The 12,672-nt window shown below is 36.4% G+C and overlaps 1 protein-coding gene and 1 pseudogene across 1 annotated transcript; both read left to right on the forward strand.

The window, feature by feature from the left end:
- The first annotated feature begins 4,348 nt into the window (after window positions 1-4,348).
- On the forward strand, window positions 4,349-4,738 carry LOC133285061 (uncharacterized). The gene has a single exon (XM_061482217.1). The coding sequence runs from the start codon at window positions 4,349-4,351 to the stop codon at window positions 4,736-4,738; it is 390 nt and encodes a 129-aa protein (XP_061338201.1).
- A 1,247-nt stretch (window positions 4,739-5,985) lies between these two features.
- Window positions 5,986-10,663, forward strand: LOC133285062 (receptor-like protein kinase; annotated as a pseudogene).
- Window positions 10,664-12,672: the final 2,009 nt, after the last annotated feature.

The following is a 12,672-nucleotide window of genomic DNA, read 5'->3' on the forward strand; positions in this document are numbered from 1 at the left end:
CAAAGCATAAGATATCTTGCTCATGCATTCTTCCTTCTTAGAAGTCTTTGGTCACTCCTTAGGAAGATGAATTCCACATCTGAGAATTATAATTCTTCTCTTAGAATTCTCATGTTGAATTTTGGGTTTTGTCAATGTAAGTAGCCTGAGGTGATGCCAACAACTTATTCTTCCGGTCTCATAAGAGTTTTATACCAAGAATATAATTGGCTTCCCCAGTACTTCCATACCAAAACACTAACTTAGCCAACTCTTTATGCTTGATATTACCTCCACATTGTTTCTAATAAGGAGCATATCATCTACATAAAGTACCAGAAAAGCTACTGTCTTCCGTTGTATCCTTTACATACAAATACACATCATTCATCAAGGTTCTCTCAAAATCAAAATTTTGATAACCTGATCAAAACTGATGTTTCAAGACCTGGATGCTTGCTTAAGTCTATGAAATAGACTTTCACAACTTGCATACCGTGTGTTCCTACTCATTTGCTATAAACCTTTTTGGTTGTTGTATGTAGATATCCTGACATCCAACTCCCAAAATGAAATCTCATAATTGAGACTTATAGCAACTAAGAGAATCTGGATAGACTCAAGCATGGCGTCTGGCAAAAAATGCCTCCAAGCTAGCTTTGAAGGTTTTCACCTTTCTGTCCATCCTCTCTTTGCCTTTTATATCCACATGCACCTTGTGGGTTTTACCCCTCTTGGTGTATTTACTAGGACCGAACGGAGTTGAAATACAAGTATTTCATCTTATTGTTCATAGCGTGAGCAACACTTGATCAACAACATCTTCTAGTGTATTATCGTAACTAGTAGGATCAATATCACTCAACAAGAGACAACTTGAGAGTTAACAAGGTTCTCTCCTACTACGAATGTACTGCACTAGACCTTGTGTATTTATAGGTAAAACAAATAGTGGGTCAAATGATGGATCTTCAATTTCTTGAGGATCCGATTATCCTTGATATTGTTCCTTTACATGTGATACTAATATTTCTACTAGTTTCACTTATATATTATCATGTTGAATTTCCAATCATGGTTCTCTTGTTTGTTCACTTAGAGATATATCTATCCCCTCTTGAACAATCAAGGGAACAATGGATGAAGCTTCTAGAGATTCTGGAAATTCTTGATCTGAGATAAATCTCATCGAGAATAACCTAACTTAAGAGCTTGTAATTTCTTATCTAGTCCTCCTTTAAGAAAATCATGTGAGTGCTCACTTAGATTATCTTGTCCTTAAGACTAAATAAGAAATCATCCCTAGTTCTCTTAGGGTAGCCAAAAGATATGCACACTTCCATACAAGATTCCATCTCATTTGACTGCTGTTGTAGGACGTGTGTCGTAGCACCCTAAATTCGAATATGGTTAGATCTGGGCTTGCACCCCTTCCATAATTCTTTAGGTGTCTTTACAACAAACGTTGACGGAACCAAGTTAAGAAGGTACATTTCCTTCTCTTAGGCATCTCCCTTGAACAACATTGACAAAGATGAATAACTGAACATGATCTTCACCAAGTCTAGAAATGTTTGATTTTTGCATACTGCAACTTCATTCAACTAACGCGTTCTTAGAGTTGACAGTTACAAAAACTATCCCCTCTTAAATCAGGTAAGACCTGAACTTACCAGACAGGTAGCCAACACTTTAGTCAGACCAAAGTGTTTTTGATTTGAACACCTACATGCTTTTCTGCCTCAGACTAAACCTCTTGGAAATTTTCAAAAGCTTTAGACTTATAGCGCACTTGGTTCATCTGTCCAAATCCAGAGTAAACATTCATATAATGAAGTACTCATCACCTCTTCTGGTCTGAACGCTAAGTGGTCCACATACTTTAGTATGTACCAGTTCCAGTTGAATAGTTGCGCAAACCTTCTTGGCCCTTGTAGGATTGCTTGGCCACTTTACCTTCCAAATAGGACTAACACGTAGCTGTTAGTTAAAAGATTATTGAACTTTCAGTCCCTCTTTTAACTAAAACATGTTTCCTACTTGAGATAACATGACTCAATCACAAAGGCCAAAGTTATGTTTCATTTGAAACTTTTATTTCTTTGGTGAAATTTCTTGTTCATCATCCTTCCATTCAACATAACAAATTTAAAAAGGTTATAGGACATAGGTAATAAAGACTATTTAAACAATGTACCAGAACAAACAAGACGAAGATGAACTTCGAAATGTAACTGAGGAATCAATTGCATTGTCAACCCATGTTTTAACCAAAACAACTAACAAAAATTGAATTCCTCTTGAAATCTGGAACAAATAAACAATCACCCAAAACCATAGTCTTATAAATAACTTGTCTTACTGCAAATGCAGACACAAGTTCCCATTTTCAAGCTTAAAATATCTGTCCATTGCTGACAGGTATGCCATGTTTGAACTACTACAAAGAGTAACAAACATAATCAGTGATTCCTGAATCAATAATTCATTCACTGATCAGGCCTTGATATGCCCATGTCAGGTTCTTTTCATCACCTCTGGACAATTTTTCTTTCAGTATCCCTTCAGTCTGCACTTGAAGAACTTGCCTTGCGGCTTCTTCATAGCAACTGGTTTGACAACTGATAACCAAGTCATTTTGTTCTTGTTACCACCCTTGGGTTTCCCTTTGGATTTAACAAGACTCTTAGCAAAACCTGCACCGACTGCATTCTGTCTAGCAGAGCTGCTAGACGCAGCAAACATGTCATTAAGAGTCTGAAGCATTTCTACTCCACTCTTAATCATGTACACTTGCTTCTGCAAGTATTTGGAAAGACTGACAATAATATAGAAGCGAACTACCATTTCTGCCCTTTCCCAATCTGAGAAATGCATCTTAGCTTCCTTAGACGCATTCTCTGCAGGTTGCTATGGCCCTCGCATTGTCAGGACAAATTTTAGCTTCCATGTTTTAGAACAATATCAAAGATTTGTTTTTCACTTATTCATAGTTGGTACCATCTAGAGGTTTTCGACTCAAAATCATTTCTAAGATATTTTCTGAAAAACATATAAAGCACACAATTACAAACAAATAATGCAATAAACAAACGAAGTGCAAGTAGATTCTTTGTTTATTGTTAACAATCTTTCAGTTTATCTTTACAAGGCTTACGATGGGCAAGTCACTTGTAAAAACCAAAATTGTTATTTGGGCCTTCAGTGCCATTGCCAGAGCCTCGATGGGAGGGTTAACAATTTTACCAAAGTTGAACGTAATTAACCATTGTTTAATTTCAAAATTATCCTTAGTGTCTAAGCATTGCCGACGATGGGCCGTACAATACTTTACTAAAATTTTGAAATTATTAAGATTTAATCTAGTGAAATCTGATTATCCTTATCCGATGGGGCTTCAGCGATAACCATTTCACTAATAAACCCACAAATGGAGCCCACAGGTTTTAAAATTAATAAATTTTTAAAACCTTCACTCATTCAACATTTTTGTTTGAGAATTTTCATAAGCCCAGTCGAATTCATTGTTTAATTTCAAAATTATCTTTAATAACTTAGTATTATCGACGATGGGTCGTACAATACTTTATTAAAAATTTGAAATTATTAAGGCCCAATAAAATCCAATCATGCTAATCCGTTGGGGCCTCACATGATTATTTTATTGATAGGCCCACAATGCGCCTGGAGGTTAAATTAATTTCTTAATTTAAATCTCCTCCCATAGATATTTAAGTCCAATCTAATAAAATCCAATTATGCTTATTCGATGGGACTTTACATGATTATTTTATTAATGGTCCTATAATGCGCTTGAAGGTTAAATTAATCTCTTAATTTAAATCTCCTTCCATTCAACATAAGCAACATTTTCTAATTTCCAAGAATTATTTAATTGAGAGTATTCTTTGTTTGATTTCAAAAACTATATAAGTAATAGCGCCGATAAACGTGCACTAAGCTTAACATAATTTTGAAAGCATTAAGGTCCTGAAATCCGGTCACTTTACGTCAGCGTGTGCTCCAAACAATCATGATACATGAATGTTGTATGCAGCGTGTGTTATTCCATGACCATTTCAGAAAACCCACAAATTACTCGCAAAATAAAAGAATTCTCTTAGGAAATTTTCTCTAATTATTTTTCTAGATTTAAATCATCCAAATAGCTGACTTAATTATTAATCTAGATTGCAACAATCGGTCGTGTCAACTCGCAAAAATTTTGTGTCGTGTTCGTGTTGATGTATTCGTATCGTGTCAATCCGTTTTGACACCCCCACCCACAAGGCATCCAATTGTCCCTGAGTCTCAGACTGTAGGACGATTGTATGTTATTATTCAGCTGCAGGCGAAGAAAGCGCCTGCTATGGTGAAAGATACGATCTATATTGATAATTATGATATAGATGTTTTATTTGATACAAGGGCTACTCATTCCTGTATTTCGAATTTTATGGATGTGGGCTTGAATCTGCATATGTGTAAGGTATCTCCTCCTATGAAAGTAACTACAACTACTGGGGAAAAGTGTGGTACTTTCTACATATGCAAGGATGTCGAGTTTAAGTACGAGGGCCGAGATTATGTAATTGATTTCGTTTGTCTACCCATGATTGGTCTTCAGGTTATCTTGGGTATGGACTGGCTTTCTAAGAATTGTGCAACGATTGACTATTGTGGTAAAAGGCTAGTGATGTTATTTGATGAGTCTGTTACTAGCTCCTCTCCTATTATATCAATACTTCAAGCCAAATAGGCCTTGGAGGAGGGAGCATTGGGCTACATATGGTTGGGAAGATTAGTGAGTAGCACTAAGGATAAAATTGCTGATATTTCGACTGTGAATGAATTTATGAATGTATTTTCGGATGAGATTTCTCATCTTCCACTAGAGAGAGAAATAGAGTTCTCCATCGAGTTATTGTCAGGTGTGGGGCCTATCTCTATAGCTCTATATTAGATGTCTCCTTTAGAATTGTCTAAATTGAAGAAATAGATTGGAGATTTATTAGATAAGCAATTCATTTGAATGTGTGTGTCCCCGTGGGGAGCACCGACGTTATTTGAAGAAGGATGAAAGCATAAGACTTGTGACCAACTATAGGAAGTTGAATAAAGTGACTGTAAAGAACAAGTATCCTCTCCCTCGCATAGATGATTTGCTTGATCAGTTGAGAGATGCTTGTGTCTTCTCAAAAATTGATTTGAGATCAGGTTACCATCAGATTCTGGTAAAGCCAGATAATATTCTAAAGATTGCATTTAGGTCTAGATACAGACATTATGAGTACCAGGTAATTCCTTTTGGTCTCACTAATACTCCGACAGTATTCATGGACTATATGAACCGTTTGTTCAAGCCATATCTGGATCAGTTTGTGGTTGTGTTTATAGATGACATTTTGACAAAAGAGACAATAAAAAATTGCATTACACAAGGAAAATGAAAAAGTTAATCACATTTTTCATCATAAAATACTGTAATTTTAACTGAAATAACATAATTCTATCAACATTAATCCCTTGAATTAAAAAGATAAAACCACCATTTTCTTGGCAGTTTTAGCAAAGTTCTAACTTTACTTTTCATAAAGAAAGCAAATCCGCGCAAACGGGGGCGTTCTATCTCATGGAAAAGTGTTTATTCTTTTAAAATGATATAATTTTTATTATTTTATTTTCATAAAGAGTTAAGACCCATATCTTTATATTTTTTTATTCACTATCTTTTTCTCATTTAAAACGATACAACTTTACCCTTAAATGATACACATTTCTCCGTAAAAATATAAGTCCCTTTAAATATAAGTCGAATATGTACCAAAAAAAATATATATATAAGTCCAACTATTTTTTCCATCTCAAAGTAGAACTCAATCATTCACTCCAATTCCAATCCCTTGGTTTCTCTCCTTGTAAGCTGTGACAAGGTAAGTGGTTATTTGATCCTTTGCAACCTCTCTTACCTTTATGTCACCTTGTTTTGTCAACTACCCTGTCTCAATGACTAGAACGAGGAGTACTACTATCACACTCGTGTTGTTGATTTTATCCTTCTCTGCCATTTTGCATGGTGATTCTGCAATGGTCTCTGATGGGGTGACTCTATTGTCACTCTTGACTCACTGGACCTTTATCCCCCCTTTCATAAACTCGAGCTGGAATGCCTCTGATTCCATTCCATGCTCATGGGTAGGAGTTCAATGCGACCATGACCACCATGTGGTCTCCCTTAACCTCACTGATCATGGGATTTTTGGTGAACTTGGGCCACAAATTGGAAAATTGTATCACTTGCAGACCCTTGTGTTGTTGGGTAATGGTTTCTCAGGAAAAGTTCCTTCAGAGTTGAGTAACTGTAGTTTGCTCGAGTGTTTAGACCTTTCTGAGAACAGCTTTAGTGGAAAGATACCATATAGCTTGAAAAAGTTGCAAAACTTACGGCATATCAGCTTGTCTTCTAATCTGCTAACTGGTGAAATTCCAGATTCCTTGTTTCAAATTCCTCCCCTGGAAGAAGTGAGCTTGCACAGTAACCTTCTTAGGGGTCCTATCCCAAGCAATATTGGGAATGCTACTGAACTGTTGAGGTTGTATCTATATGGTAATCAGTTGTCAGGGACTATTCCTTCATCCATTGGTAATTGCAGTAAGTTAGAGGCTTTGTTTTTGAATGAGAATAGATTGAATGGGGTTCTGCCTGAGAGTCTTAACAATCTCAAAAATGTTGTTTATTTCATTCTCAGCAATAATAGTCTTGGAGGTACCATCCCACTGGGTTCTGGCAGCTGTAGAAGATTGTTTATTTTGGATCTTTCGCTCAATGTATTTAGTGGAGGTATTCCCTCTGGCCTGGGGAATTGTAGTGGTTTAGCAGAATTTTCTGCAGTGAATAGCAACTTAATAGGCAGAATCCCATCATCCTTAGGCTTACTAGATAAGCTTTCTATTCTTCGCCTTCCCCAGAACCATTTATCTGGGAAAATACCCCCAGAAATTGGTAACTGCAGATCTTTGAAAACACTACATTTATATTCCAATCAACTGGATGGAGAAATTCCTGATAGATTGGGACTGCTAAGTGAATTAGAGGACCTTGATTTGTCTTTTAACCATTTGGCAGGTGAAATTCCAGCCAGTATTTGGAGAATTCCAAGTCTTAAGCACATCTTGGTTCACAACAATAGCCTTTTTGGAGAACTACCTTTGGAGATGACAAAGCTCAAGCATCTCAAAAATATCTCATTGTTTGACAACCAGTTCTCTGGAGTCATACCTCAAAGCTTGGGAATCAATAGCAGTTTAGTGAAGTTGGACTGTAACAATTATTAGTTCACTGGTAGTATCCCTCCCAATCTCTGCTTTGGAAAGCAGTTACGTGTTCTTGATATTGGAAGTAATCAACTTCAAGGTGGCATACCTTCTGATGTAGGAAGATGTGCAACTCTAAGGAGGTTGATTCTCAAAGAAAATAATTTCACTGGGCCTCTTCCTGATTTTGTAAGTAATCCGAACCTCTCATACACGGACATAAGCAAGAACAATATCAGCGGATCAATTCCATCAAGTTTGCAAAATTGCACAAATCTCACTGAAATTAATTTGTCAATGAACAAATTTACTGGGCTGATACCATCAGAGATTGGAAAGCTTGTGAATCTTGTGATTTTGGATCTTGCTCACAACAACTTGGAAGGTCATTTGCCACCCGAGCTGTCAAAGTGTACTAAGATGGAACGTTTTGATGTGGGATTCAATTCCCTAAATGGTTCATTCCCATCAAATTTCACAAACTGGACGGGGATAACTGCATTAATTTTAAGCTGTAATCATTTTACAGGGGGTATCCCTGGCTGTTTGGCAGAATTTAGCAACCTACGGGAGTTACAACTTGGTGGAAATTTGTTTGGAGGCCAAATTCCTCGATCAATGGGAAATTTGCGGAGTCTGTTCTATGGGTTGAATCTGAGTGCTAATGGATTGACAGGTGACATTCCTTCAGAAATTATGAAACTACGAGCGCTGCAAAGTCTGGATGTATCCTTGAACAATTTGACTGGTGGCATATATGTTCTTGAGGATCTTGTTTCATTAATTGAGGTCAATATTTCTTATAATTTCTTTGATGGTTCTGTACCAGAATATCTGATGAGGTTCTTGATTTCCTCACCATCATCATTCATGGGTAATCCTCTCCTGTGTGTTAATTGTTCACTTTCAGATGGCTTGGGTTGCAATAAAACTAGTTATGTGAAGCCATGTGTCTACAAATCAACTGATCACAGGGGTATCAGTCGCTATGAAATTGTGATGATAGAACTTGGATCCTCAATATTTATTTCTGCCATGCTGGTAATAGTAATTCTAATGTATCTCCAGAGAAGATCTAAGCAGGAAATGATAAGGGCCTCCAGCACTCTTAACTATGAGCAGGAACTTAAGTATTTCGTTGCAAATGGAGGAGGAGGAAAGATTGGAGTAATATTTGATAGCCAAGTCAATATCTCAGCTCAAACGAACCCGTCTTACCTTGAAGACCTAGTGTTGAAGGCGACAGAGAACCTAAATGATCGGTATATAATTGGCAGAGGAGGCCATGGCATTGTATATAAAGCCCAACTGGGTCAGCGGGATTTTGCAGTAAAGAAGGTTACATTTGGAAGGAACAAGCAGAAGTATGCAAGTATTTTGCAAAAAGAAATTCAAACCCTTGGGATGATTAAGCATCGAAATTTGGTCGCATATGCAGACTACTGGATTGGAGAGGACTATGGTTTAATCGTATATGATTTCATGGAAAATGGAAGCCTTCATGATATTTTGCATGAAAAAAAACCCCCACCCTCCTTAACGTGGTATGTCCGGTTTAAGATAGCTGTTGGAATTGCTCAAGGACTAGCATATCTTCATCATGATTGTATCCCGCCCATAGTGCATCGAGACATCAAACCAAAGAATATACTTGTTGATGCTAATATGGAGCCTCTTATAGCTGATTTTGGTACTGCCCTGTACAGGAACCTGAATGAACATTCTAATAGTTATTCTGGTTCAAGGCCAACGCTTTCATCGCGCATTGCTGGTACTCCTGGCTATATTGCACCGGGTATCTAATTCTTCATCTACGCTTAACTATTGATTTGCACACACTTTCATAGCTGATAGTAACTGACACTTGCTAGGATGCGTGTTGAGATATATAGTCCCACATTGATTGGATGAGCAACTAATATGGCCTTTATAAGGCCTTGGGCACTCCCACCCCTTGAGCTAGCTTTTGGGGTGGTGTATCACAAGGTTCTTTACATGGAATTAAAATAAAATAAAAAAGCACAAAAAGCTAAACCAAAAATGGGCCTATGCAATTTCCACCCTTCTAGCCTAAGGGGCTCTTGCGTGAGGGGGCGTGTTGAGATATATAGTCCTACAGTGCAATTTCCACGCTTCTAGCCTAAAGGGCTCTTGCGTGTTGAGATATATAGTCCCATATTGATTGGATGAGCAACTAATATGGCCTTTATAAGGCCATGGTCACTCCCACCCTCCCAACCCTTAAGCTAGCTTTTGGAGTGGTGTATCCCAAGGTTCTTTAGAATGCGATAATAGCTTCATTTTTCTTCACAGCTTGAAAGTGGAGTTGTGGAATATATAGCATTTCTCTAACTATCTTGCATTGTCCCCTGTAACAGAGAATGCATATGCAATAGTGCAGAGCAGAAAGTCTGATGTATATAGCTACGGGATTGTTCTGCTTGAGCTAATAACCAGAAAGAAAATATTAGATCCGTCTTTGAATCATAAAGAGGTGACCACTTTAGTGATGTGGGCTAGATCTGTATGGTTGGAAACTGGCAAAATTGAGAAGATTGTTGATTCATACCTTGCAAGTGCATTTACCAATTCAGCAGTACTAGCCAAGCAAGTCACTGCAGTGCTTTTGTTGGCATTACAATGCACAGAGAGGGATGCACGTAAGAGACCGACCATGAAAGATGTTATCAATTTCTATCAAAAAGGCGTGTTCAAGTTGAGGTGTGGTAATGTGGTTTATGTTGATGGTGATGAAGCTGCTGCAGTTGTAGCACAACAACCATATAGCTCCCTTAATCTTTTCCCTGATGTTCCAGTTGTCAGTATAGACCACAATCTCGATGGAGAAAGTAGCAGGGCTGCAAACCTGAGAAAGAGAGAAGTTACATTTAATGTGGAGACTAAACCTCAAGATTTTGATGATTTTAGCTTTTTGCAGGATGCTAATCAATCTCAGCCGGGAGTCTATGCTTGGGATGATTGGAAACTCATGTCTAGGCCTACAACTGGTATTGATGGACTTGTAATTAAACTAATGGGCAACGGTAAGATACAGGCTGAACAAGTAGCGGTTGTGGCTCTGATTGTTCCTAAAATTTCCTATACTTGGCCTTTTCTGATCTATCTTCCCTCTGTAATTGGTCCAGTACTCACCAAACCCTTCAACTGGTTTTTCCTCTCACGTTGGGCTCAATATCTGCACCTGCAGAAATCATTAAATTCACAGCCCATAACCTACTTTATAACACCAATAAAGGCCACTCTTCAACTTAGTAATCATAGAGATTTCGAAAGTCCCTATATAGCCAATGTTCTTCAATCCTTAAACAAGGAGAAATACATGGCCTGTACATTGACCTTCTCTTTTTAGTCTTATCAGGAAATGGATACTGATGTTATCTCATCCAAACCAAGTAATGTTGTTATGCTTCAACATTTCTTGACTGCTATCTTGCGTTGACATCAAGTTTTGGCAATGGGATCTAGTTTATGCATATTATTATCTATTACAGCAGTGGAAAACTGGAAATTAATATTTAATTGGCTCAAGGAACATATGCACTTATATTCATAAATTATTTATCATCAATATTTTAAAATTACATTTGTGTATCTCTTGCATGATTCTCACAATAATATTCTTCAATGTCTATCTTCATAGCGCATCTTCATGATTATTTTACAGTGTCAGGCACTTATGTTTATACTGTATCTCATCATTATACTATTAACAAAAATGCATGCCTACATGTGACTTGCCTTACCTGCTGGGCTTTGGAAGTTGGAACTAACTCAAATCATCTTAGATCCCACTTTCATTCCTTTTCTCTTTATCAATCAAAACCCGCAATGGTGGTGTTATTGGTTTCTTTGTGACTTTTGAAGCTTTTATTTATGCATTTAGGAATCATAGGGCATGTTTGAATTCTATTTTCAAAAATAATATTCTAATTTTCAAAGAAAAAAAATCTGTTTGATAATATCTTTTTTGTAAAAATAATTAGCCATCCAATCCCCACAATTATTTTCTCTTATTTTATACATGCTATGGATCAACTCCTGCACTATAATTGTGCAATTTTTTTTTTTTTTGGTAATCATAATTGTGCAAAATTTATTACAATATCTTTTGTGTCGTGGTTTTGTACTGAAAATGCATATGATAATTTTTTTATGTTAATATTTATGGTTTATTTATCATTACACTTTAATTTTATTTTTAATTTATCAATAATATTGATATATTTTTAGTTAATTTTTATGTTTATTGTATAGTATAAATAAAAATGATGAGACAACAAAATTATTTGACAGCTAACCTAATCTAAATAATGACTATGTTTTTTCTTTAGTTCAACTGTTTTTTTTTTCTCTTTTTATTTTTTATCTAAGCTTCATATTTCTTATAAAAATTATAAAGTAAAATGTAGAATTTCCGGTTGCTTTTGTTCCTTGACCCATCCATTGTGATTAAAAAATTTCTATTATAAATTAGGGACAAGTTATATTTACAAACTTTTTTGTTTACAAACTCTTACAAACTACATTATCTTCCTCCGGGAGAACACTAGGTACACTATCTTCTCCCGGAAGAAGATAATGTAATTTGTAAAAATTTGTACAAAAAATTTGTAAACGGATCCTTCCCCTATAAATTATTTGAACAGAAGTTAACGGTATATAAATTCTCCAACTATACTTCACTTGTATTGGTTAATTATTTAATCGCTCATTCTAATTTTTAACTCATGAAACTAACCACTAATTAGATAAATTTAACTGATTCTTTAAAAAAGTTATGTGAATATTAATTTTTTGTATAGAATGGTGAATGAGATATGATCCTACAAGCCGAAGAAGATGACAGGAAGAAAAAGAAAACAAACGTCAGTGAAATTCAATTTCACAATTATTATACATATTAACAAGGAAAAAACAAGTATCATGTTGCACGACAATTCTTTTGTCATGCTATAGAGATAACTAGTGTGGGATCCACTATTTAAAAAAAAAAATGAAACACAAATATTGATGTATGTGTAGGAAACTCAATTTTTGTCATGTAACATGACAAATAGGGTTGGCAAAACGGGCAAACCTGGCCCGACCCGACCAACCCGCATTCAACTTAGAAAAAATGAGCCGGATTAGGGTTGGCTCGAAAAAAAAACGAGACAGAAAACCCAACCCAACTCAACCCGAGTTGGGTTAGGGTTGGCTCGCGGGTTGGCTAAAAAATATGGCTTGTGGGTTGGCTTGAAAAAATAGCTCGCGAGTTGGCTCGAAAATAGGCTTGCGGGTTGTCTCAAAAATTGGCTCGCGGGTTGGCTCGTTTTCAGCCTATTTAAATGACTCTGTAGTATTAATGCACCAGCTATG

This window comes from Gastrolobium bilobum, unplaced genomic scaffold (genome assembly GCF_033153095.1).
Source record: "Gastrolobium bilobum isolate Gb01-03AN ecotype WA unplaced genomic scaffold, APGP_CSIRO_Gbil_v1 utg32371, whole genome shotgun sequence".
NCBI classification, from domain to species: Eukaryota; Viridiplantae; Streptophyta; class Magnoliopsida; order Fabales; family Fabaceae; genus Gastrolobium; species Gastrolobium bilobum.